This window comes from Anopheles stephensi, unplaced genomic scaffold, assembly GCF_013141755.1.
Source record: "Anopheles stephensi strain Indian unplaced genomic scaffold, UCI_ANSTEP_V1.0 ucontig281, whole genome shotgun sequence".
Lineage (NCBI taxonomy): Eukaryota > Metazoa > Arthropoda > Insecta > Diptera > Culicidae > Anopheles > Anopheles stephensi.
Genome location: NW_023405215.1, coordinates 166,893 through 194,584, shown reverse-complemented (window position 1 = coordinate 194,584; position 27,692 = coordinate 166,893). Strand labels below are relative to the sequence as shown.

General features: G+C 44.1%; 1 protein-coding gene across 1 annotated transcript in view; it reads right to left on the bottom strand.

The window, feature by feature from the left end:
- Positions 1-27,692, bottom strand: part of LOC118516350 (probable G-protein coupled receptor 158) — a gene marked incomplete at its 3' end in the record, with an annotated part of 95,466 nt that overhangs the window by 42,419 nt on the left and 25,355 nt on the right. The window contains exon 3 of the mRNA XM_036062168.1: positions 52-2,230. Coding sequence (XP_035918061.1) covers positions 52-1,544 — 1,493 coding nt within the window. The remainder of the gene's footprint in view (positions 1-51; positions 2,231-27,692) is intronic.

The following is a 27,692-nucleotide window of genomic DNA, read 5'->3' as shown; positions in this document are numbered from 1 at the left end:
ACAAGTTTGAAAAATATAAAACATCATATTCGTGCGGCCGGACCGACTCACCTGGTCAGCATGTTCGCCCGGTTGACGGCAATTTCCGCCTCGACGCGAAACCGATCCTGCGCGTACCGGTCGACGACGCCCTCGCCGAGATTGAGCGCCGTCCCGGCGGTACAGTTCGCCCCGAGCAGATGCTGGCTCTCGACGATCTGGAGAAACTGCGTCACCACGTCCCGGCCCTTCATCAGGTTGCGCCGATTGTTGCGGCTCGTTTCGTCCAGCTCGCTCAGATCGCTCTCCTCCATGTGGAAAACATTGTTAATGTCCACGTCCGACCCGTCCACCTCGAACGGTTCCTCCTCCTCCTCGATCGGGTCCTCCATTTCGGCGTCCTGCAGCAGCGGATCATCGTCCTGCGGCGCATCGATGTTGGGCGGATGTTCGTTCGTGTCAGCTTCTTCGTCCACGTCCTCCGGCGCACGCTCCTGCTCCTTCTCTTCCGCTCCCGGCTCCTCCGTCCGACCGTGGTTACCCATGTCAACGGCCGCCGGCATGTCATTAGAATAATCCTCTCCATTCGGCACAACCCTTGACCCCGGGCTCCACCCGTTCGGTGAACCGTTCGCGTTCAGCTCGCCCATGAAACTACTCTCGACTCGCCGGTCGATCTGTCTAGGCCGGTCGTGCGGTGCGGTTGGTGTGCCTGTTAGCGGTGGGTTTGCCGTTCGTGGAATCGCGTCTAACGAGATTAGTCGTTGATTGGATGCGGACACTTGAGCGTTCGGGCGCTGTACGCGGACGCTTTTAGCAATTCCATCTATCCATGGTAACGACGCTTTGCCGCGACCGGACACGGTGGCCGTCGGGCTGCTCGTCGCCCAGTACGATTGCTCTTCCGCGCGATTGCTTGCACGGCTGTCAATCGTCGTGTCGGACGACTGTTTCCCACCGTCCGGCGTGGTCGTCGATTGGTGACGCTTGTCCGCCGTGCCACGGAACGGTACGAGTTCGATTTTCACCTCGTCCAGGTTGTTGTGCGATTTCAGGTACTCCAGCCCCTTGTCGACCGTGCGGCGAATGTTTTCCATTATCTCCTTCTTGATAAGCTTCCGGTCCCGGCCGGTCGGGACCGTTGGTAGCGGTGCGATCGATTCCGGCTCGATCGGTCCACCGGTACGGACGCCCGTAGCGCTGAAGCGCAAGTTATCGAAATCGCTTAGCTCAATCATGCGCTCCAGCTCTTCCGACTCATCAAATCGTATCGTGAGCGTACTGCCAGCGCCACCGTTCACCGATGAAGGTTCCTTGGCCGGTGCGGGCTGTGTTTCCTCGCTACCGCTGCCCGAACCACCGCCCGACCCACTCCCACCGGCATCGTAGTCGAGCAGCGTAAAGTTGTCGAACACTTGGAGGCCCCAACGGATGTGGTCCTTCTCGCTCGAGTGACGTACCCGCGACCGGCCATGCCGAATGATTAAGTACTCCGAGCTGGAGCTGCAGCAATTAGCCGCGAAGCACGCCAGGGACACGAGCACGAAATGGTACTGACGTAACATGGTTAAAAGCTTCACCAGCGATGCTTTTCCTTCCTATCCACCGGCCCTGCGCATCGACATCGATCGCATCGGACAGGCCGTACCGGCTGGACAAGTAAGTATCGAAAGTACCCGACCCGAGAGCGCGGACACGCGTAATGAAGCTGTGCGCGGAGAATTAACCAGACACGGGGTGTGTTGTTTCAAGCAGCTTGTACCGCACCTTTAGCATAATGTTCACAACCCATTGCGCGGACACATAGCTGCTGGGAACTTGCGAGCGGAGCAATGGAGCGCGCTTCAATGTATGTATATGCAAACGAGCCCACCGGGAGTGATTTGCTGTTGATTCTGTAAATTGTTTTATCACCCCGAAGGCACCACCGCTGGCTGCATCTTCTGCGGAGCTGCTTACCGGCTACCGAAGATGGACGTTAAAAATCGATGCCGCACCGGATCTCCATTACGCGTTGCTTAAAGTATTCGGTGTTCGGTCGGAATCAATAAATCAATGCGGATTTTACCTTTTGATTGCCACGATTTGTACTCTTTTCTATGTGACACTAAGCGACACGGACCTGTGATCGATAAACGTAAACAAAGTTTGACAGCTGTTGACTGTCGCCTGCTAAGCACGTTTGTTTGTGGTGGTATCGTTTGCCGGCAGCTGGGATGCCTCTGGGGAACGTGTCGTTGAAGGGTGTTAGCTGAAAATGAGAATAAAAAAAGGAAGTATTGTAAGAAATAGATAAACATTCGAAAATAACAACTGAAAGAAGTAAAATTGATTTTGGGAAATAACTCGTACCCGAAACGTTTATAGTTGCTGTATAGAAACCATTCCATTTATCATCTCCGTATATTATATGATTCCCATTTCGTTGTGTCGTTTATCAGATTGGAAAACTTTTCTCCTTTCCTCCCCCGTACCAGTCCAAACCACATTCCAGTGCGAGCGAACTTTGCAAAACGTTCGTAAGGAAATTCAATCAATTTGCCAGCTGTGCACTTTTGGGAACAATTTTCCGTTCGATGACAACGTCCGGAGATTCGATGGCACTGACGACTGCTTGCATATTGAAGGGAACGAATCGATTTGCTCACTTAATATTGGAGATTGAGGGCATGCAAGACTTTTCAAATAGGGAAAACTTGCCAGCGCTTTCCAATACATATTACTAAAAATGATAAAGTGCTTGAGCGATGGTGTGCTTAGAACGGAGTAAGTTTCCTCACAAGTTCCACCGTAATTCAAACAGGAAAATGATGTTATTTCCATCTCGCTGCACGCAGTGACTGACTGGAAATCGTGCTTATTACACAGTCAACCAGGTACGGCTGGGTTTGAATACATACAGTTCCTTCCCGTCCCAAACACACTCACCGCGAGTAAGGTTTGCCTGTGTCCTGACCTGTCGAAACTGTCGGTATGTTGCGCCATGCACTAAACGAATCTTTTTCCGGTTAAAAGCAGCCAGGAAGTGGTATCGAAATTTCCACCACGCTACACCGCGGTATCGTTTGACACACCAATTTTACACCTCCAATCATCGTGTATAATGGGTTACGATTTCTCGGTAAGGCTTAGATGGCAAAGTACCCAAAGAGGGAAAACGTAAAGTTTTTGGGCAGGAAAGGAAACATGTGCAGGATGAGAAATGAGTGGTTTGCGTGCTGGAATTATAGTAATTTGTCACAAATTGGATGCCGGAAAAGCTATTCCTGGTGTGGTGCTGTGTATGATTATATATTTTGTGAGGGTTACACTATTGGCTGTTTGTCATTATGCTCAAACATGGGTGTTTATCTGAAATGAATGAGTTTGTTCCATAATAATAACTATCGAACATAATGCGTCGTAGAGTTTCTTGTAACGATGACATATTTTAAACTGAGACCACACAATCTTCCTGTTCCATAGCTGCTGTCGACAGGAAATAATAATTATCAATTATAGCTCTCCCCGGGCAACGAACAGCACCTTCCCAAATCCTACCTAAATGCTCCTAATGGTGTGCTACTTTTATATCATCTGCAGCAAATTGTGGCAATACTGTTTTTATTCGGTGTTTGAACATCGTGAATACGGAATCATCGAAGACGTCGTCTGGCAGTGGGCAAACAGCCAACCAGAAACTTGCCTTTGTGTGTGCGTGTGTGTGTCCGGCTACATTCTGGAGCAACCTCATCGATTGCAGTGTAAATAAAAATAGGATTATTGGAAATGAAATGGGAGACCTTCCGTCCGGCTCCAAGCAGATGCCACTCGACATCGAATCGGGACAGCTTGCAATCCACTTTCAGATGTGTTTTTTTTTCTCTCCTCTCCTTCGTACCTGTTTTCCGTTTTTATCGAATGTTTTTCGTTCCGTTTCTCAGTGAAGCGTTTGGTTTTTGGTTTTCTTCCACATCCTACCCGCAGGAGGGAAGATACAGTAAGCTAGATATCAGACGGACGCTCACCATTGATCCCTCCTCGGTGCTAGTGCATCATAAACGGAGGCAGACAGTTTCAGGCCCAGCCATAGTTAGCTTCTGGATAGCCAACAATCCGATTCGTCGCCATTCAGGTTCGTTCCCATGCTGGAAAGCAGAACCTGTTTGGGACAGTGGCGAAAGCACTCGGGAAACTAGCCCAGGAAGTAATAATAGGAAAATCGATTTTTCTTCCACTTGTGTGCGTCCTTCGGTGGGGTTATCGGGCTGAAGTGCTTTCCAAACAGCAGTCAGGGCCATATTTTTTCCACGACTCGTTTCTAGTGAGTTCACTTTTTTGTGGGTGCACAATGTGAGGCAGGAAAATGAAAGAATAAAATGAAAGGAAGGAATTGGAACTGGCATTGGAGAGAACCCAATTGAAGTAGCAGCTACATGGGCGCTAGTATCGGCCAGCTTTCACTTACTGCCCATTAGCGATATTGGAGGATAAGAATAGGGAAGTAAAATCGACACGGTGAAACGATCGGGCCAATACACCCACATCGTGGGGGCACAAGTACACTAACATCATGCTAAACGTTGGTGAAATTGATCGCTTCATTTTTAATCTTTGCCTTAGTCGCTTATGGCACTGTCTTTGTAGGGAAATTTTAAAATATTACTGCTTCATAATATATATTCTATATTACTGAACATAGTGTAGAATTTCAGTATTAAGCCTTTTAATATTTGTGTTTTAAAAATGTTCACTGTTTTATTACTTAAAATTTTATTTATATTTCTAGTTGGACGGCTTGACGCCGTATTGACATATTACTTAAAATGCTTTTTTGTGAATTTATGGCGATGATGAACTACCATCGGCGCCTCCATCAAATTTATAAAGTACTGGGCGCCTCCATCCATATACGCGCCCAGAAAATATGCAACATCTTCTACGAATGAGCGTAAAACAAAAATTGAAAAAAAATATTTAGTTAGATAAATCTGTTTTAACTAAACGATTATTCATACAGCGTAACAGCATAACAATGAGCCATCTCTTTAAATTCAAACTATCTGAGTGTAGTTTTTGGCAATCATAGCGTCGAAATTAATTAACTTGAGAAGCACTCGTGCAGTGTTCTACCGTGAACATTCTTATTAAAGAACTTGATCCCTACAGGCAGCACCTGGTGACCTTGGCCAACACATCAGCCAACACACGTGCGAGCAAGCATGAAGTCCACCGGCTTAACCGCGCTATGTTGGACTAGTTATGAAATTAATTTCCTTCGTTCGTGTGGTCGAGACGAGACGCACCACCCAAAATGATGAAGTTTTATGGTAATGAGGTACCAGGACTCGAAAGGACATCCGGTCCAGTATTGTCGCACCGTAGCACGTTGCGATACCGGCCTCGGTGGTCTCCATGGGGCCCGGTCCGTAATGATGAACTCATAATGAGCTACGGGGGACACCGGGAACCATCACCTCACTTTACCCTGCCAGGCCGTCGACGCCACCGGAACTCTTCGTTATAAGCCATCTTGAAACAGAAACACACACAGCTGCACACACACACACACACCAGTGGACGGGATCGTTTGATAACCGGCTGGAGCGAAAGTTTAGTTTCATTAAATTTTAATTATCTTTGTTTCGTTCTTTTCGCATTCTTTTCTGCGCGTCCGTTGTTGGGGACGGTCCGACTATCCTTCTCTAAATGGGTTCTCGGGAAGGAAAAATCGGGAAGGTTGGGACCGGAGCAAGGAAAAAAACCCGAACAAAATATCTATCGACTTAAGCGAAAAACAATTTACTTGTACGGTAAGCAGAGCGCCCCGTTAGTCTAACGGTATGGCAAGCGGGAGCAAAAGTTTGTTCATCGCTCTTGTTTTGCTCCTCTTGAACGGGTTCATTCGGGGTTTTCTTTTCGATCTTCGAGCCCTTGCTTGCAAGCGAGAAAGTTGCAAACGAGTTTGATACCGTGTGACTTTTCCGGGCGATCTTGGCAAACGGGATAAAATTAATCTTTACCAGAAATTAGTGAAAAGCAGAAGCGTAGCTGAAAAAAAAAACCGCTTCTGCTGGAAAGCTTAAATGCCATCCTGAAATGCCAACGTTCTGCCCAAAAGTGGAACAACGTAGCGTTCGATTAGCTGCGGGCAACGGTAGAAAAGGGGTGGAAAAGCGACGCTCGGAACACTTGCCAAGGTCGGCCCGAGTTCATAGAGCTGATTTGCTGACGACTTGCCACTGTGGCTGACATTTGTGGGTAAGTTTTGCAAGCGACCCGTCGGCGTGGGGTTTTTTTTTGGGGTGAGCGGTGGAAAATTAATAAACATTTTCCTCAAAACCATCACTCGCTCCCGCTTCTGATTTGACTATTAGATTCTTGCTTCATACTTTGGTCTGACAGATTGAGCTCAAATTCCCCCCCATTATCCCTCTTGCTGTCGTCTACTGCCCTCCCCGAATCTGACTAGATCCAAGCGTACGAAGTAGTTAAATGTTCTACTCGCGGTGAAAGATAGCGAAACGCTGACGAAGCAATACCGCTGTATTTGTTCAACGCGTGATTCCGTGCAGGAGTTTTCGTGGAAGTTGTCACGCAGATAGCTGAACTTCCGGCTTTGACAGGTCCTGCGGTACGGCCAAGCTACTCACGCTACCGTACGGCAGTGTGCTAGTGTAAATAGAGAGCTCCGTACAAACACACTCACCCTATGGTGGGGTTAGAATTTCTCAGAATTTCCGACACTGTTTGGGTGTAGTCCCAAAGAAGGAAAGATGGCTTTTGGTTCTGTCTCGAACGAGTTGTGTGTGTATGTGTGTGTTTTTTTTGTTTATGCTAGATCCGGAGCCCAAGCCACCGTATAATAGCATTCGTTTCGCGATTCGGTGTGTTTTTTATATCGTGTGCGGTGGGGTACGTTGAACAGAACGCGTAACATCATCAACTGTGACCCAGAGTCTGCAGACTATCTGTGGTAGTGGTGTTGATGGTGGTATTCGCCGTCGCACCACACGGAACGTGACAAACATCATATTAAACCAGCGTTTTCATTCGGTACGAAAAACACGATACATAAACCACACTTTCCATGTCCATGACGCTAATTTCCGAATTGCTTGCGGATATCTTGTTTGCTGATGTTATGAATAGCTTTTCCTGTTAGATTCTTTGCTGATTAGCGGAAGATATGTGTAGAATATTATCACTGGTTGGGAGTGATTTTTGTGATATCAGAAGGACGTTAAAGAGTTGTAGTGTTGCGCGCTCGACTTACAATTTCATACTGTTTATTCACTGGTCCGGTTACAAGTTCATCCTATTCGATTACATAGTTCATCCATTGGTCAAGTCACTTTCCCCTTAATTCACTTCTAAGTTCGTTCGTGTGCGTCAATTTATACTATCTGCTTATAGTGTTGTTCCTTTACCATATTTCGTGTAATAATTAATATTTCATGCATTTTCTACATTCCGGCCACCAAAAGAGAATTCTTTTCAATTTCTGCAAATTCGTTGTTTTTCTTCATGTAACATGCTAACCAGTATCCTATTCGCTAATATATACGTAATTGACGTTTCGCTTGGGTCGGTATCAGTGTTTGTTTACATTATTAGTGCACCATGTGGTTACACAAATCCCTCGTTTGTATCGATTGGTCGTGGTAACAAAGCTAAACGATTGGCTGCTCTAACAATTTGTTTCCCCCCTGCCGTACGTAGCGTAACTACACGCACGACACCATCCTTGCCCGGGTGCAGCGCCGTAATGCGCCCCATTGGCCAAACAGTCGGGTGAAGATTATCTTCCTGGATTATAACCAGCTGATTGATCTCCAGCTTAACCGGTGCGTTGTTAATGTGTTTGGCTCGGGCTTGGAGTTGTTGGATGTATTCCGGATACCATCGGGACCAGATCGTTTGCACGTGCCTCTGCACGAGTTGGTACTCCTTGAGTCGGTTGGTCGGAAGGTGTCGTATGTCAACATCCGGGATTGCTTGCATGTTGCTGCCGATTAGAAAATGACTTGGGGTTAATGGTTCTAAATCGCAAGGATCATCGGATAAAGGGGTCAAAGGACGGGAATTTAAACATTGCTCCACCTGAGCAATAAGTGTAAGCATACTTTCTTGGGCGATACTTGTTATACTTATCGTGCGTAAAATGTGTTTTTTAGCCGACTTGACTGCCGCTTCCCATAATCCGCCGAAGTGAGGGCCCTTGGGGGAATGAACTTCCATTCCATTTCGTTGGACGAACACCAATTGATGATAGACCGGCGATCGTCATCGTTCTTCTTCAGCATTTCGTACACGCGATGCAGCTCGTGGGCAGCTCCCTTAAACGTTGTCGCGTTGTCGGAGTGTAACTCGCACACCTTGCCTCGGCGTGCCACAAAACGACGTAGTGCTGCCAGAAATGCCGTAGTAGTTAAATCACTCACTAGCTCGATGTGTACGGCTCTAGTCGCGAAGCAAACAAAGATTGCGATGTACGCCTTCGTCGGACTCCGATTGCGGACGGGTGATTTCAGCATAAACGGCCCGCAGTAGTCCACTCCACTGATCGAGAAAGGTCTGGTCGGTGATACTCTCGACGTTGGTAGGTCAGCAACACTTTGTTTCACGAGAGTCGGCTTGTTTTTGAAACAAACGTGACACCGGTGGTAAACAGCCTTAACGAGATTCCTCCCACCAATCAACCAGAATCTTTGACGAAGTGTTGCTAATAACAGTTGCGGTCCAGCATGCAACAGTTGAAGATGATACGCCACTGCCAATAACACCGATAGTGGGTGCTTCGCCGAGAGAATCGCTGGATGTCGTCCTTCTTCTGGAAGATCAGCATTTCCGAGCCGGCCACCGACGCGTAACACACCAGTATGGTCGATGTACGGTGACAACCACTTCAGCTTCGATTTGTCGGAAACATGCTTCTCTTGAGCTAAAACCTTTAGCTCCTCCGCGAACGAATCCCTTTGGGCTAACTGGCATAACTTCAGTTCGGCCCGACGTAGTTCCGTGGCTGTAAGCGGTGGAACACTCTTCTCCTCGATGTGTGGCGCATCCTTGCAGCTTACTCTCGATGATTTGTTGGCTCCCTTGATGCACTCCATGAAGCGTAAACAATAAGCTACAACTCGTCTCAGCCTGTAGTATGATGAGTATCGCTCGAACAGTTTGTCACGGAACTCACACCTCGTAGAAACTGTGACAATCCGTGACGCCGTCGCCCGTTCTTCGATGACACCGTCATTCTCCTTCACTGCTGGTGGATGATTTGGCCATGCATCATGACTGTAAGCCAACCAACGAGGCCCATGCCACCAACGTTCACAATTAAGCAGCTCCTCCGGCTTCAGACCCCGTGATATGTCGTCTGCTGGATTATCACAACCAGGAACGTGACGCCACTCAGCTATCCGCGTTTCTTCCTGTATCTGCGCCACTCGGTTGGCGACAAATGGTTTCCATCGACGTGGTGGAGAATCCAGCCAATACATTACCGTCATTGAATCGGTCCAACAAAAGGCCATCGTAGATGCCGGTAACGTTCGACTCACCTTCTGGAACAGTTGGGTTGCTAATCGTGCGGCGCACAATTCCAACCTGGCGATCGAGTGCGTATTCGCCAATGAAACCACTTTCGACTTCGCTGCTAACAATTGCACCGTCACAATGTTGTCCGTCGATTCTGCGCGTACATAACAGCAAGCACCATATGCACTTTGTGACGCATCAGCGAAGACGTGCAATTGCAAGCTGACCGTTGTAGGTTGGGAGATAAAACGTGGCACTCTTAATTCGCGTAGCGAATATAACGTTGAATGAAAGCTTCTCCACTCTTGTTGAAGCTCACCGGGCAGTGCACGTTCCCAATCCCAAGCCTTTCCATTCTCCTTCAAACTCCACAAACGTTGTAGAAAGACTTTCGCGATGATGATTGTCGGACCCAACAAACCAAGTGGGTCGAATATGCTTGCCGTGTACGACAAGATCAAGCTTCTCGTTAATACTTCAGCTGGTTGTGGAAGGCCAACCTTGAAGGAAAACGAATCGTTGGCGGGTTCCCAAACCAGCCCCAGCGTCGAAACAGCTTGACCATCCTTCCACTCGTGCATTGATTGAATCGCAAGATCTTCACATGGGACATCTAGAAGCGATTCTGGAACGTTAGATGCCCACTTTTTCAATGCGAAACCAGCTGAATCGAGCATTGCGGTGATTTGCTTTCGCACTTCTACTGCTTCGTTAAGGTCAGTCGCTCCTGTTAGTAGATCGTCGACGTAAAAAATCACGTAACACGGGATCAACTGCCTTCGGGAATTGATCTTTGTGGTCATGCGCAACCTGCTGGAGCGTTCTAGTGGCGAGGAATGGAGCTGACGCCGTGCCGTAAGTAACGGTATTCAGCTCGTAGGTCGATATCGGATCCAGGGGGCTCTTTCGGTACCTGATACGTAGCAGATTCCGATCGATGATGTTGTGGAGAATTTGCCGGTACATTTTCTCCACATCGGCCACTAATGCGATTGCGTAGGACCTGAATCGCAATATAATCGATCGGAATCTGCTACGTATCAGGTACCGAAAGAGCCCCCTGGATCCGATATCGACCTACGAGCTGAATACCGTTACTTACGGCACCATATTCCGTGTTCCTTTACCATATTTCGTGTAATAATTAATATTTCATGCATTTTCTACAATATGATAGCGGTGAAAGCAAACCCACGACGGTGCTGTTTGTTGTTTCGAATGGCTTACTGAGCTTACCGTAACTGGTTCTGGCAGTTTCATACAGTGCCAAATGGAAATTGAAATGGTAATTCGTAATTTTCGTAATGGAAATTCAAATGGAATTCCGGACACCTTTAAACCGAGCAATTGCTTATCTTCCCAGTGCAGGCCAATCATCATTCTCCTTTCACTTATCTTTTCCTACACAGTTCAATTAAACGCTGACAAAAAAAGTGATTGAAAATCGGTTGCCAAATTGATAAATGGATAATATTGTGGAGAAAATCCGATTTTTTGTAAAGGTTACTTTGTCCCTCAAGAATAATTAGCTAGAACCAGTTTCGCTCCATATTTCATTCCGGTGACCTTGAAGTCATCTAAAAATATGATTTTTACTCTTTACTCATGCATGAGCATTCACATTCCCATCGTTTTAGGGGTCAATCAAACGGGACGCAAATGCACTTTTGATTGCTTGTCAAATGTAACATATTCATGGCAAGCAACTATGCCCATAAAATGTCCAATAGCACACACTTAGCTACAGTAGCTTGTACCGAGATGAAATCCATTGCAGAGTAGCAGAATAAACGAAAGCAGGAAATGGTGCGGGATTTTATCTGAATTGTGTTACGAGTTAAAGCCCTTTTTTCGACGTCTTCCAAAAATACCGCACCAGAAAATCATGAACGTAATTCGCTGACGTAACGGTGGGGGTAAAGAGACACACACAATAAAACATAATCTCGCACATCGCGTCACGTATGTCCCTTCAACAAATGACCCCCAAGGGGATGTACATGCGTGCGTTCCTAACAATGTGTACCATTGTACCACGACCGACACACAAACGAAACAGACGCAGCTTTGTATCCTTTGCCGTCCGATTGCGTTGGTGGACGAAAAAGAAGACAGATAAAAAAAATGTCCAGCTTTATAGCAAAAGCTGTAACGGGCTGGTGTAAAATGAGGGAGTTTGTTTCGGGGGCAAACGGAAAGACAAGCGTTTCCCACGGTTTACTGTCTGCCCGTCACCGTTTGATTCATCATCTTTTGTGAAAGCATAGACCGTCTTAAAATAAAAGCAACACGAAACAGCCCTACCATCTCAGGCAAGAGTGATAAGGATTTCAGCGTTCGGAAAAAAAAACAGAAAGTTAAACGCCGGGAAAAAAAAAGCTTCTTGACTCCTTTTCATTTAATGTGCGTCTCGTGAAGCTATAAAATATTCACGTAATATACTAACCGGGGCCCGGTGAAAATGAGGCTCAGAGCCCCCTCCCCGGAAAATGAGGCTTGGACGGGGAGCAGTGGCGAAAATGAAATCAACCTTCAACCAAAATGTCTACACACGCATGCAGACGCTCGTGGGAAAGTCTTCCTCTTACGGGATGGTACCCTTCATCATACTGTTCCTTTTTTCGGGGCCTCGTGTCTGCACGTGTGAACGTCTTCGGTTACAGACACACTCCACTCTCTCACACACACACACAGAGTAAGAGAGCTTCCAAAATGCCAAAGTTTTATTCAATCGACTAAACTCATTAGACACCGTTTGCGAGCAGCGTTGAATGATGTCGTTAATTAAGTTATGTCAATTTATGTTGATTCATTTTGTTTTTATTGCTGCACACTTTAAAAAAAACCTCTCCAGGCCGGCTTTTTCCGGTCGTTGCGTATGGGTTTATGTAGGAGGATGGGAAAGGAAACATTGGTTGGGCGTGAGCAGCATTAAGCGTGTGCATGTTGTTAAAGGTGCTCATCGAACGTACTTCCTACTCGCATTGAAAGGGGAAGAGTCCTTTGTTTTTTTTTACTCGGTGATTAAATTTTAGAATTTAGTTGACACCTTGCTTATTGATTTATTTAAGAGGAACTTAGCATTTATTCTTCATGAAGTAACTGTTTAAATTTTATCCAAGCACAGTTAAACAGAAGTGAGGATAATGGAAGCCAAAAGCAATAGGAAAACTATTATCTCACATCAAACAACTCATTGACCACGTGTGAAGGGCGTGATAAGAGCTTCGAGCAACCCATCTTAATCATGTCCCGTACAATGCTCTCCATTATGCACTGTGTGTGAGTGTGTGTAATAGACAAAGGCCAGCTCATGACACGAACACACGCACACTCACTCATCGTTCTCCTTAACGTGCCTAATTGGCTCGATTACGAAACTTATCCATCACTTCGACGTTTGACGATGAACGCTCGATAACGTCCATTACGGGATGGAACGCCACAACGGTACGGTTAGGGAAATGGCGTCCCGTGATAATCAAGTCAACCCACTTTTACTTCCACACACCACAAGTTGTAAGTGTGTGAATGTGTGTGTGTGTGTAATGTGGGCTGGCACCATACACGTTAGTTAACTTCGTAAAAACTGGAGGCCCCCCCTAAACGAGACTCTATGCTTTTAATAAATAAACCAGCTAATGTAAGAGATACCGATTGGAGTGCCTTGGTTCGGGGTGTGTTAACCGTTTGTGTGTGCGTGTGTTTGGGTGAGTGTGAACGGAAGCGGTACAGGACATCAACGTTGTCGTTTTAGGTGGAAGCTTTCATCGTTCTTTTACCAACCTTCGTTTGAGAAACAAATTTAAATTACTTTTTGTACTTTAAGGCACACATCGTGCAATACGATGAGTATGATTTTAACGCTTCTAATGAATCAGAAGCATGAAAACATGCCATAGGCGTAATTTTTTTGCTTTCCCGAAAACAAAAACAGAAGAAGTAAAATGTTCCCAGAATGCGCTCTTCAACAATCTGAAAGACAAAATGTTCCTTCAAATTGCTATTTCGACATGCGGAACAGTCCTATCCTCTGGGTCATCGTTCCCCTAACGGACACTACCCTTAGGTAGAGCGATAGCATTAATTTCCACTTCATTCGGGAGAAATGAGAATGATGCTGAACCTCGCCTGAAGGCAACCGTGGCCAATGATACTTAGGGTGCCGCTATCATAACCAAACTAAAACCTTGAATGCCTCAATTTAACATGAGCTTTCAAAGAAAACAGATCCTCGCCACGTGGGAAAGTGTGGCAGGAGATAATGAAATATTTACACACTAAGTATGGTTCAAAGCGAATTCCAAATCGGTGGGGAGTGAGAACAAAACAAAGCATGCCTTTTAATGCAACTAATTGTTTCCCGGAAGGTGGGAAGATTGGGATGGAATATTGTTCAAGAAAATAGGAGGGCAAAAATTTGGGTCGTTTTAGAATTCCTTTGTTGATAGCCAAATATGAGCGGTCTGTAATTAGTTTAACATTATGAGCATAGCATATGTAACGAAAATACAAAATGAGTTTTTAATTAAATTCATGTTTCGTATTAATAAATGCCTCACCGCTTACTCAATAAAGTGATTTTGATATAAAGTTTCTGAATCCGATCTCAAAAATACAGTTCAAATACCGAAAAATGGTCCAGTTTCTAACCGTTCTACTGCACCACAAGCACAAGACTTCCACTTCTGCATTTATCTGATTTGAATATCACAATATCTCAGCAACATTGTCATGGGATGTTCAAAAGGCAAAAAATCTTCCGCTGCGAAAAAGCGGCTTCCGTTGGCAAACATTTTCGGAAGCCAAATTTCCTGGGGTAACATAAACATTTAAATTTCAAAACCAAACCCTCCGTGCCCGGTTTACGGCGGTAACGCAGCTCGTACGACACACGGCACTAGCTTGATGTGAGATATGTTGCTACTGATGTGGACCATGTGCCGAAAGTCCTCCTGTCTGCTATGACCTATCTCACCGAGGAAAGCGTTGAAATGGTAGCTCCATCCATCCATCCGATACTTGGAAAAACGATAAGCAGCGTATGTCAAAAGCGTGCCGGTATTGCAATCGATAAGAAATGTCCGGGCCGTGAAAAAACATGGGCCTGTCTTTATTTTTTTTTTTGTATATTCGGTAAAAGGATAAGGAGGAAGAGGTGATGGAAAATCGGAAGGTAGCAGGGAGCTTCAGATTAGTGTGGAACATGCATGCAAATCGGCCCAAAATTGAAATATCTTCGTGCATGGGATGAGCAAGCTGCCACGCAACGCACCGATCGTTCTGAACCGGATCTTTGTGAAAGCAGTCGTCGACTCTACTGGATGGGTGGTGAAAGTGTCATCACACCAGTATGCGAGTGTGTGTGTTTTGCCCCCCTTCCACAAACGATGATCACAGCGATGAGGGCAAATCCCTGACAAGGAATAATTTTCGACACGTGTTTTCTTTTCTATTTCGTGCCGCATCCTTTTGACACTTTGCCCGGACGGGTGTCGTTGATCTGAATTGCAAAAGAAGATGTACGATACAGCTTAGAAGGAAGCACGGAAAAGCGATAAAAGATGTGAATTTGTCTACGAGAAAGGAATGAAATTTCTCCGGCAATGCGATGGGAGGTAGACAAACATAAAATAAAAGCAAGGAAGTGGATTTCGCAAATAATCAGACATTCTTCACAATCGGGCCACATGGTCACGTGGTGTTCTAGATCGATGAGATGCTGGTAGCTTTCGTTGTTTTGTTTTCAAAACGATATCAAATATAAAACATTTTTACATGCCATGTTTTTTGTTCTTTGTTCTTATTTTCCTTACCTTCTGTTAAAAAACCAACATGAAATTTAAAATATTTGTAAGATAGTTTGAAACAATAAGCCTACTGCAGGACGGTACCGTCCGTCCTAAACTCAGATTGTAAAGCTTTTTCGTGGAGTAGGGGAAAATAAAATCGAAATAAAAAGCTTTTCTGCTAAGGGCATAAAACCGAATTTCGACCTTCACGGCTTGGCACGTGATTTTATTTTTATTATTCAATTGTGAAGGATTCGTCATATCGGAAAACGGAACAGTGAAGATGATGTGTCGCATCACATTAACACTCCGTTTTCCCTTCAGTTTTCCGTCGCCTTTTCCGCTCCGGTAGCTTCATCATGCTTTGGACGATACTCGCACCATAGAACGGATGATACGATTTTCCAATACTGGTTTACGTATGCTCTGGTTGCTGGTTTCGAAGCGTTTTCGTTTTCCCGGAAACACATCACGATGATTTGTCACGAAAACGATATGTTATGCAGGAAAAGAATCACGGATGGGAACGGCATCAAAACGGAACCTGGAGCATTACTATGCTGGAATTAGCTTTATACATACATTTAGCCTCAATATGGAGGTTTTTGTGCTCTAAGAGAGCTTAAAAGTTAGGCCTCAGCCAAACTACCTGACTGGTAGAAACACACAAAAAACGTACATCTATGGTCAGACAGGCTGGTCGGTTGGGTGTAGTTTTTATCCATCGATAGTTTACAGTTCCGGGATAGATTTTAGCTTCGATCCGTGCCGATTGTACCAGTTTGGCGAGCAAAAAACTACAAAGCTGCTCTAGAAAACACTTTGGGAGAGTGAATGTTTACCATGTGAAATTGATTTCTAAGCCGCTTGTTTTCGATGTCATCGATTCTTTACCGAATGCTTTCGAAAGCGGCACCCTATGGCACATACACACCGCTGAGCGAGAAGAGGAGAAAGAGTAGACAAAGCAAGCTTCTCCCAGCTACATTACTGTGATTTAACGTCCGACGAACGAGGACGCTGCAGGGTTTGGAAAAAAATCAACATTTCCTTTTCACTAGCTCAACTCCCGGCTACAACGTGCATGGGTTCATGGCCCCATGGTTCGAACATTTGTTTGAATCAAGGTCTGATTGAACAAGATTCTCAGCTTCGGGCGTATGTGAAACGGTTCGATTTGATCTGAAAAAAAAACCCCATCGTCCGGCCGGCACCCACAGTTGGTGCCGCCTTTTCCCATACCCACACCGGTCACAGTATGATAATCCGAAAGATTTGGTTTTTGGCCTGCGGATGAGGAAGGTTGACCTTTTCCTAGTTTTCCCCAATGTTGTAATGTTATTTACTCATGAAATTAGAGAAAAGCGAAACCGTATGGTGTAGTATTTGCACGGATCGATCCTTTCCTTTCTCGAATAACATATTGATTAGGGAATACGATCGGAAAGTGATGACGTTTCATGGTGAGTGTGTTTGGATTTGAATTCTGGGGTGGTTTTGATGAATATTTGTATTATTATTTTGGATGGTGATTTCCTTTTGATTTCAGAGGAACTTTGGACTTATTTTGAGAATATTGTTGTATATAATAGAGCCAATGAACTTACTAAAAATGCATATTAAATTTAATGCAAATAACTGCAAATATACAGTAAGGATCAAAACGAAATGCACCAATAATGAAGTGTAGCTGATAAATTTCCATTCGGTCGCTCAATTGTGATCGCATTTTCAAATAAATATTAATATTTTATGAAAATCATCCTGGCCAGTTTTTCCACCCCAAGTACGTGCTCTGGTCACCGTCCGAAAACCCCCATTAAAGTGAAACGTGAAATCATTTGCACAGTTTGCACAGTATGCGAATTCGTCCTTCCTGGAACGTGAGAATTCATTGACGATTTAATCAACGTTCTTCACACAATTATTACCCTTTTGAACCATTTCTCATTCGTGCTGGTGCTCTTTTTTTCTTGTTGCTGCCCATACGTGGAACTTTATCAAAAGCGAGGCAACAAAAAAACCAACGAGCCTTTAATTAGTATAATCAAATGTACTCAAGCAGGGCCGAAAGGAGAAGCAATAAAATAATGATTCATCGAGAGCTTCTGCAGGGATCATTGGAGCTTACGTTTTTGCTCTCGGAGATTTCATTATAAGCGCACCGTTTAATAAGAGTAATGAAGTGCTTTTAGCAGATATTTTTCCAAATTTTTGCTCTTTTTAATGGTTTACAATATTGCTTGGCATGATAGATAAGGTTTTAATATAGTTTGAGGATCATTTTCATAAAAAGTTAAGAGCAAATCAAGCATAGCTTATTTGAATAAATGAACCTTCTCCAACTGCTACCACCAATATTCAATTTTCGAAGCTAAAATAAATTGCGACACTACCTTCATTCAAAAGCAATATCTGAAACAGTCCCTGACAGTAAAGATGACAATCTCGTTGGAAATGTTCTACGTTCAACGTCCAATAGGATCAGTAACACCCCATCCCAAGGGCTCCGTACCATTTGCCTTCCACAACAAATGTGACACAATTTGTCCTCACTGTCTCTACACTCTCGCTGGACATGGACAGTTTAAAATCAGTACCGCTCCACCCTTGGACCGTTTGACACACGCAAACGGAACGAAAGGAACGTTAACGGGACTAAATTATGAACCGTAAACATGAACCAACCCTTGTCCAGGGCGAGGCTTTGCCAGCATTAGGGCCGGGCAAAATTGACGACAGACTCGATCCCAACACCGTGCAACAGCAGCCTTAACATTGTAAACCGATGGAACGTACAGGAAGCACGGGTACAGTTTCCTTTTTCCAGTTGATACCAATGCTGTTCGAATGGTGGAATCTTTAGGTGGTTCACCATCCAACCGTGGAACGCAATAGCAAACGAGTTGTTTATTTACATTTTAAATTTCTTTACCCCGGGCGTCATTGGCTAACCATGGCACGGTATTTGCGCTGTCCTATAATTGGGGCTTATTATACATTTCCCAGTATATTCCCAGGGGAGAATTCCTACAGGACGGCTGGAAATAGTTATGGGCACAAATAATTGTTGGCAATATTTACGCAAGGGAAAACTATCGCGTAAGAATTGGTTGACGTGTTTAGTGAGGGAACGTTCAAATACAGCTTATTGCGCCGGAGAAGTAATTGGTCCAATATTGAAACTAAATGGACATTTATTTATCTGCATTTGGACATTTGGGTTTGTGAAATATTGTAATTTAATCTCTGCTCACTAATTCCAAATCAACCACAAATGTTTCAAACAGTTTACAACCTATTAGCATCATTTGCATTCAAGCTAAAACATAAGAAGGTTAAAAACGAAGCTAAATTACAATTCAAAATAAAGCGCTGGGCTCTCATCAACACAAGATGGCTTATCGCTGCCGAACGCCGTTTGGCTGCCACGAATGCTACGCATGCTTTAAACGCAAAGCAAAACGCAGTCGGTGAAAATGCTAATTGTGTGCTGGTTCTGGTTTACATCTCCGTGCACGTATCATTCGGCATGTAAATTCGACGGCAAGCAGCCGCTTTGCATCGTAATGTTGTGCAGCTGGCAAATGGTGTAACGCGTCCCAAATTTGACTTGCTAAATGATGCATAACGGCAACGATTGTGCCAACATCGGTCGGTCGGCACTTTGCGTTGGTGGCGATACACATACACACTCGCAAAAACATTTCACACTCAGCTGCGCTAAGGGAAAAAGGAGTTATCTAACTTTGTGTGCAGTGAGTGCGTGGTACAAATGAACTCATTGAAAAGTTGCGTGTGGGCGCACCAGGTACCAGGCGCCTCCATGCGGTCGAGGTGAAAATGAGGCGTAAAGTTAAAAAAGCTTTTGAAATGTACAATTGAGCCGGTGCTAAATATAACTTGCAATTCCATAAAAGTTTTTTTTGAATTAACCCAATCTTATAATAGAAATGCAAAACAATTTTGATTCCATGAACCATAACGCACGTCTCTTGTTAGTGGAAGTGAAACACATCTGAAAGGTTTATAAAATCGAAAATCGATATAAAAAACTGTTTGTCAACTTTTAAGCCTAACATTCAGAACTTTAAAAAATATTACTTTTAACCAAACAAGCGTTCAACTATACCAGGCACCATGCGTCTCCATTTTAAAGCAAGGAAAATAAAGAAGAAAGATTGTTGTGATTTTCCCCTGTAATTTCATTTTAATATTTTAAAGAATTTCCTCGTCAAAATTCAAATAACCATTTCGATGATGGTTAGGTCCGAAATGGTTTGAATTAAAGTATAGAAAATATATCTTATTTTATTACTCGCGGCAGTACCGTGCAACCTAATAAATAATAATCAAGATATAAATAGCCATTGGCATTAGTTCTATCGATTTTCCCCGAACGGAAAGCTGCATGTTCCTATGCCAAAATGTGACTTTAATTCATCGCTTACATCGATCTTTCCGTATACGCTAGGTCTTCTATGACGCAAAACACAGAGCATCTCGTCCATATTTCGCAGCTTCCTGGTTAAAGCGTTTCGCACGCCAGCCTCGGTAACGAATTCGCATTCTCCCTTACACCGCGAACATAACCGTAATATTAATGATAACGTTTATGAAGATTTCATCCCGTTCATTGGACCTGCATGCCATCACGATTCGGTGGCCCTTGTTTAGGGACACGTTTACCATTCGTTCGGGTTCGTTAGGGACCGATGTTTCGATCCTTGGTATATTTTGTCTTTTTCACTCTCTCTCTCTCCTTCTCATCGAAAACAATAGATTCCTTAACGCTCGAAGTAGTGCCACGTAATTGGGCTGTGCTGGAACGAGTGAAAGTAACGACACACGGGCTGTGGCGGGAAAAAGCGTTCCCGTTCCCGTGAAAAGTGAAACCAGACCAACCAACCCATCCTCAACTAGACACTAGAGTCTTTATGTCACGTTTCATAAGGAAGCGCGTTCGTGGATTCGGTCGGCTGGAATGGTTTGATGAAGAGCCAACAAACGAACGGCCTCAAGGGACGCCGGGAATTACGCAATTGGAGACGGGCACGACGGGAATGCCAATTGTGCCGTTCAATCCGCCCTCGAGGGGTTACGCTCAAAATGCCTACCTATTCTTACCGTATCGACGAAGGAAAACCAATCCTTTCTTTCCCTTTTAGCTAGGCCCATCTTCGGCAAACATCGCAGCAAATGCTTTGTTTTGGGCCTCTGGTGGCTTTTCTGGTGTTTTCCTTGCCTTCGTAATTACAGTTCATTGGAATGCTAATAGTGCAGGCCTGGTCCTCCACTATCATCGTCTTTTCGAGTGTTTGGCTCGCAGGACAACAATTCGATTACAGTAAAGAAAAACGAAAAAATAAATTCTTCGAGATGTGCCTTTTTGTTGGAACCCCCGTCCGGAAAATTAGGACAATTATTATTGTGAAACGTCTTTTCTCGGGGCACCTTCGCACCGAGAAGGTCTCGATGGCTTGATGCAAATATCTCGACCTGAGAATGGCTCTTTCACAAAGCACGTGTCGGACCTAGTTTACGGTTCAATGTCCATTCACGTTTGTCCTCGTAACCTAAAAAGCCTTCGATCTACGGAGTGAACGATAAAAACTCATTTTCGAAGACAAAAAACAACAAGGAAGAAGATGGAGCAAAAACGATGCCACCAGTTTGAAACCGATACCGATTATGGCTGGCTGTCGTCGAAGGTATTGAAAAATCAATTTATTTTAATGGCAGCTTATGGCTTCCGTCTTCAGATTTGCACCGTGCACTCTCCAGAAACGGGGCACTACTAATGAATCTCGCATTTAATGCAAATGTCGTAATTTTTCAGACTATACCCGTAACGATTAGCGGGCCAGATTCGACCGGTAGCAAACGAAAGAGATCCAGTGAGATGGGAGAAGAAAGAAAAAACCGTCAAAAAAAGGCAAATGGTTGTTCCCAGACCAGACCGAAGCATCGTTGAACGGGTGATACCAAAACACCGACACCAGTTTGTACAACCACTTTGCCACTTTCATCGTGTCCTTTTGGTGTTGAGAACGTGAACCGTGGGACAAATGTTTTGCAACAGCATCCTTAAAGTTTGCCCCTATCAGCGTCGTCGAACCGTGAGAGGATAGTTTTTTTTCTCCTAGCTGCCACCATAAAAAGAAATGCAGCTTGGGTGGGGAATGCAAAAATAGCTCGAAACTGTTTAAATTGAACGTGGGTTAAATAGCGTCGAAAAAGAGCACACAAAACTGCACCGACAATCTTCAAACACCAACGCTAACCGAATGGTGGAAAATGGACGTTCCTGCCATTTTAAAAGGATGAAGTATTATTGAAAATTGATTGCAATTTATCTCGCAACGCGTTTAACCTTTGACATTTTTCCTTTCCATTTGGGGCCAATGACGAATTTGGTATTGCAAGCGCTCGGTGTGAACGAAGGGAGATGCTCTTTGGTGAGATGGTTCAAATCGTTTAGTCGGTGATAGCGTTCTATTGAGCTTTAAAGGTGATTTAAGGTGGTTTTGAAATTAGATAGTCAATGATAATTATTAAATTTAAATTGTTCATAAGACATTTTTGGATTTTAAATGAACAATTATAGTAAGCGACGCTCAGTATCATATTTGCTTATGTATTTATGTTCTGAATTAAATCATTTCTTCATGATTTATTCAATAATGCAATGCAATGGTCACCGAACGCTTCGATGCATTCGGTCATTTAACTTTTACACCTTCTGCAAAACATCGTGGAATGAACGTACCCGTGGAGAGAAAGCCGAACTAAATCATATGCACCGTTATCTAGCAAGCAAATCGCGATAGATGAGTTTCTCCGATTACGAAGATAGTTTACCGTACGGGCGATGTACCGACCTTCTGTCAGTCAGCAAATCATTTCCAAACGTATGCACACGTTTCAGAAGTCGCAAATAGCCCTTCAGCTGTAACGGGATTACGTCTCTTCCCTCTCTCTCTCTTCTCTTGCTCCTTTCTCACCTCATATCTGTTCAATTTGAAGCAATCACGCTTCGCTTGATCGCAAAGCTTCAATTGAAGTTCCGTTGGGGTAGGCAACATTGAACTGGGCCGCAACAGATTCCCAGTTGCTTTTCAGCCGAATTCTTGTAGCGTAACACAAGTCGTAAATGGGTCCGTTCCGTGGAAAAGGTTTCCCTGTCACGACGAGAACCGTTACCCACCGTACCAGATCGTTCTAGTCGACATCTTTTAAGGGAACGCTTTGTAACGGTTGGTAAACATTTGCTAAAACAATTTCCTTGCTGGACTTTTTTTTGGTTTGGGGTGAAGGTTTTTGCGGGAAGAAAATAAGCTGACTTTTGACGCTGAAAGCATGCAGAACTGATCAAACGAAACGGCATGTCAACTTTAAGCCCACTCTGCACATCGTTGAACGGGTCCAATTTCCAGCCCGAGGAGATTGAGGAGTACTGTTTAACGTTTTTGTTGATATTGATTAATCTCAATGCTTATCAGACGGCGGAAAGCGATGATACGATTTAAAGTACTTGTTTTTCACTAATTTCTCCTTATACAACTAACTTTTTACTTCGATTTCGAGTGACGTAAATTCTTCGAAATAAAATACCTCGTGCTCAAAGAATGTCCAATATAAATTGGATCTCGTTCTTTGCAATATTTTTGATACTGTTAAAAGCACAAAACAGAACAGGAAGCATTTCCCCACGGCTCAAAATGAAACAAAACCAAGCAAAACCCCGTCCAACACATGGAATCGAATAAAACGGGAGCAAATACGATTGGGGTGGTGAAAAAAGCGTACCGAATAAAATCCGGAAAGATTTCCACTTTCCATCAATCAAACTGTGAGCGGCAAAGGTAGAAGATCAAAGACACGTTCCGTCACGGTAATGGCAGCTTAGGGCAATGGCAGACAGGCAGGCGGATAGGCTTGTTTGCTTCCCTTGCTCACCCTACATGCAACCATCTGCTGCAGGGTAAAGCTCGTACCACAAGCGAGTGGCTATCGAATGGTCGTGAAGTGCTAAAGCAGCAGCACCAGCATCCGGGCATCCGGCAAAACCACAAAATGTCACGATTGAGAAGTTCGAATCGAATGTGATTGCTCTAAATACCCGGCCCAAAGCTGAGTAGGGTTTTTGTTTCTGCGAATGTGGATACGAATAGATGGGGAGAGAAGAAAGGAAAACGGAGGGTGCGTGGGAATAGAAAGGGATGAAGCCCGAGTAGATGTCAAGATCGGTCAGCGGGAAAATGGACGACCTGTCCATAATCGAAAATAAAAACCCCTGCCATGAAACCATGATGTTTTGTGGTGCTTTTCCTCTCTTACTCTCTTGACAACTTTCGCTCCTTCTTCTGTCCCTCTCTCTCACTATCAGTTTTTTTATACGTTACACTGTTACGCCACCAAAATATTGTGATTGATAAATGCCATTTATCCTGCCTTATCCGATAAGAGCTTTTTACACCCAGCGGTGCAGCGGTTAATGGGTTTTGGGAACTGCAGAGCGACCACTAGGAAAAAAAAGCTCACCACCACCATTAGCATTTTTGCATTTAAATGTATAAAGTGGATGATAAATTGATGGAATTCATAGCTAATTCTCTTTTTTTTGCAACTATACCACCATTCTACGTGATAGCTCCCGGTGTCGGGATATGGTAACGATAAAAGCTTTATCTTTTTTTTTTTTTTGTAGAAAAATATATTCTGTTTTAAAGTAGTACAACAGTACACATATACACACAAAAGGCTAGAATATTTTACGGCTCATGAAAGATTTGTTTCACTTGCACCACTCTGTATCTGTTCTGGGGCCGATATAAAATATCAATAAAACCCATCCCGTGCTAGTGCAAAAGCTCTCGAACGTGGATGCTAGAGTACGAGATTCTAGCTTTTAAACGAAGAGCTTCACATAATTTACATAATCCATAAATTTTATGTCTTTCACATGTGTATATGCAAAGTGAAGCCACATAGCACCATAGACAAATAATCCGTTACACCGATTCGTTCGTTGTGCTGGGGGGGGGGGGGGGGGGTAAGCTAAGCCTGCCCCTGGAACCGGGAACGTTCGTATGTAAATCAAAGAGGCGAAAGCAAATAAAGAACGAATTTTCGTAAATCGTAAAAATTTTACTTTTGTTTCCTTCGTGAGCCGGAAATTGGTTCGCGGTATAGGTGATGCTCAGATGTACGAATGTAATGCAGTGGAGACAATAAAAATATTAGTAGGAGTACTTTAAATCACAAACTTAGCATTGTTTTATCACAAACTCAACATAAAGGATAAGAAAAATTTAAAATAACAATCGTACTGAAATAAGCCCCAATGTACTGGAAATGCAATTGGTAAATGAATTTGCCAACGATCAAATTTCCAACCAAGTTCACGGAACTGTTTAATTAATGCCACAAAACTGGCATATAATTAATATAAAAATTCCAATCAAACTCTTTCAATCTAGTCCTCAATCCTTCTGCCCTCCCATGTCTCTCCTACTTATTTCTTCCCCAAAACAGCTCAAACTGTCAATCATTCCCGGGAATGCTTAACCAGGCGAAAGCGAATGAAGTTTAATTAAGAAACGCTTGGAAAAAGCGATTAATCGAACACTTTGCTTCCAGCATTGATTCGTTGGCCTACACCAAATCCAATATCAAACACAGCAAAGCACAACGGAAGCACCATTGCCATGCGGACAAAACAGCAGCATATTGCTTTAATTGAAGCAGTAGCCCTCAAGTATTAGAGTTGCTGTGTGTGCCAAAATCCTAGCGGGCCCAAAAACGAAACGAACACAAACCCGGAACTGTTCTGCATAATTCCTTTGAACTTACCGCAGCACTGCACACCGGCTGAATGGATTCACGGAAAATGACCCAGGGCAACTAGGGAACAAGTACCTACGGAAAGCAAAAACAGAAGAGGCGAAAGACGGAGGTCAAATCGGATGATAAAACCAAAACATCGGGCCACTGGTGCTGACGAAACAGAACAGTGAAAAGGTATGGAAATTGCTATTTTAATACAACCAATGATCAAAGGTAGTAGCAGCGGTAAACGATGTTGTCCGCAGCGGTGTCGCGCGACGGAATTCGAGGTCCGTCTTTCGAAGCACCCGTGGCCATGTCCATGTCTTCCTCCGTGTCTGTCTGTAACGATTATTCGGCGATACGCGATTACAGGGGGGGCTGCGGGAGTAAACACCCGCCCAAAACGTTTTGGAGGCCAATTTCCATTTTTATTGGAAAAAGCGCCTTCGGTGGCATACTTTTGTTTTCTAACGTGCCGGCTTGGCAAATGGCATATTTTTCCGTGTCCGTGTTTTTCCTATTGAGTTATCTTCCGCCAACGGGGAAGTTGGACATTATTCCAATGCGCTGGTAGGTCGGTCGGTGGGTCAAAATGTTTCAGTTTAGGTGAATTGATTGAATTTTGCTCTGCCGTTGGTCACTTATCTTTCGCGCCTGTATGATGCTTTTTTCGTACTGTAGTGTAAGGCGGATTGCATAGATTAAGGGGCCGTTTTTCTTTCCGTTTTACTTTCTCATGCGGTTACTAATGTTTCTATTCAATTTTGTGTGTTCGTCTTCAGCCCTTTAAAAGTAATCCAAGTTGTTGTTCGCAACCCGACAAAAAAGGCCACAAATTAAGAAACGATTTGTTCATCCCACACTACGCTTCACATTCGAAACACTCTAGAAGGACGCTAGAAGCACCTTGCACTTTTCCAACACAATACAGTGCACAATGCAAGTGGACTGCAAGAGCTAGTTCCTAGTTTGCGGCATCGCACGCCTTCCACTGACCAACTTGATGGCCCTCGACCAGACCGGCTGCCGGTTGCGAAAGGAACCGAGAACAATAAATTTATGCCCCAGAATCACGCTTCCTGGCAGGGCACGTTTTTTGCGCATGTGAGACCATTACACGAGCAAAAGTGCACGGAAAAATGCACTCCGCACGGGGGAGGGGCCGGAAGTGGCACACTATCCACCAACGTGCCGTCCCTCTCGAGCACGATGAATGCTTGAGGTTCGGGAAATGTCAGCGTAATGGGTTTGCAATTATGCAGCCTTTTTTGCTTCCGAGGTTGTAGCACTCGGTGCGAGTTGTTGTATCGTATTGCAGTAGAAAAGCCCGTTCGTCCCATTGACCTCGGTGTGCGTTGTTTTGGAGATCGGAGATGAGGGAGGAGGACCTCCATTTCGTTTTTCCCTACCTGCTCACCGATTACCGTTCAAGAAGTCTTTGGGAAAAAGAAACGATATCATCACGCTTTTACAGCGAACGGTGCAGTGCCTTATCTTTTGCTCTAAATGAATACTCACACCGGTGCGCCTGTTTTCCTGTCAAGCTGTCCACACACATACCACCACCACACAGTCGAGCCTTTAATTAAACTAGCCTTACCCGGCATCGGCTGCCCGTTCCTCCTGTGTGTAGCAGTAATTGACGGCATAATTGTGTGCTGCTCAGTGCAGCAATGGCAAGATAATATAAGGGCGGTCAGTTTTTGAAGCGCTGCTCGCTCAAGGTACGATAAGTGGCCTAAGGATAGTGTTGAACGGTTGGTACATCATCGTGACAGGATAATGTTCCACTGCACAACGACAAAAAAGGTAGTAGAAGCAATTCTGGCGTAAAATGAATTTTTAAGTAATTCCTACGCGTCCCAACTAATTAGAATTTTTTAAATTATTTCTTTTCACTGCAGGGCTTTGGAGTAGAGGTAGACTCTATTAAAATCGCAAATTTTACAAAATGGTTGATAATTACTCCTGAATATTAAAACTCGCAGGTTCATAAAAGGCAGAAAGTATGCAATCGCCTGTTTAATAAAACATACTAAAACTGTACTCTAAAATCTATTTGAATTCATGTTGATAAAAATTGAGCGCAATCCAATAATTCATTTAAAGTTAAGTTATTTTTATTAATTAATTATTACGGACTGATATTCAAAGGTCAGTTGTTAAATAAAAAACCTTTTAATACTTTTATTGCATAGCTTCAGGCGCTATCACTCAAAAAATGATTTCTCCATCCTTTAATCGCAAAGCGTTCTTCAGTAGCTTTATCAGGATTCGAGACCAAACATAAACTACACGAAACTTAATATCACTTTGATCGCTGTAAAATTTACCATTCATTGCACTGCAGCCACGTTTGAGTTCCTTGCCACCTTTCAATGCCCATTTCCCCGCAGACAAGCGTACGATATTTACCTCAACCGCTTAGCGTTACGGAATGGCACTTTATCGAACCATCTGCTCCGCGTTCCATTGCCCGCTTTTAGGGAAGGAGCCAAAATATTTTCAACTAACAGTCAAACGCTTCACACAAGACAGCTTGTGCGGGTCGACCTTACTTACTTCAAAAAT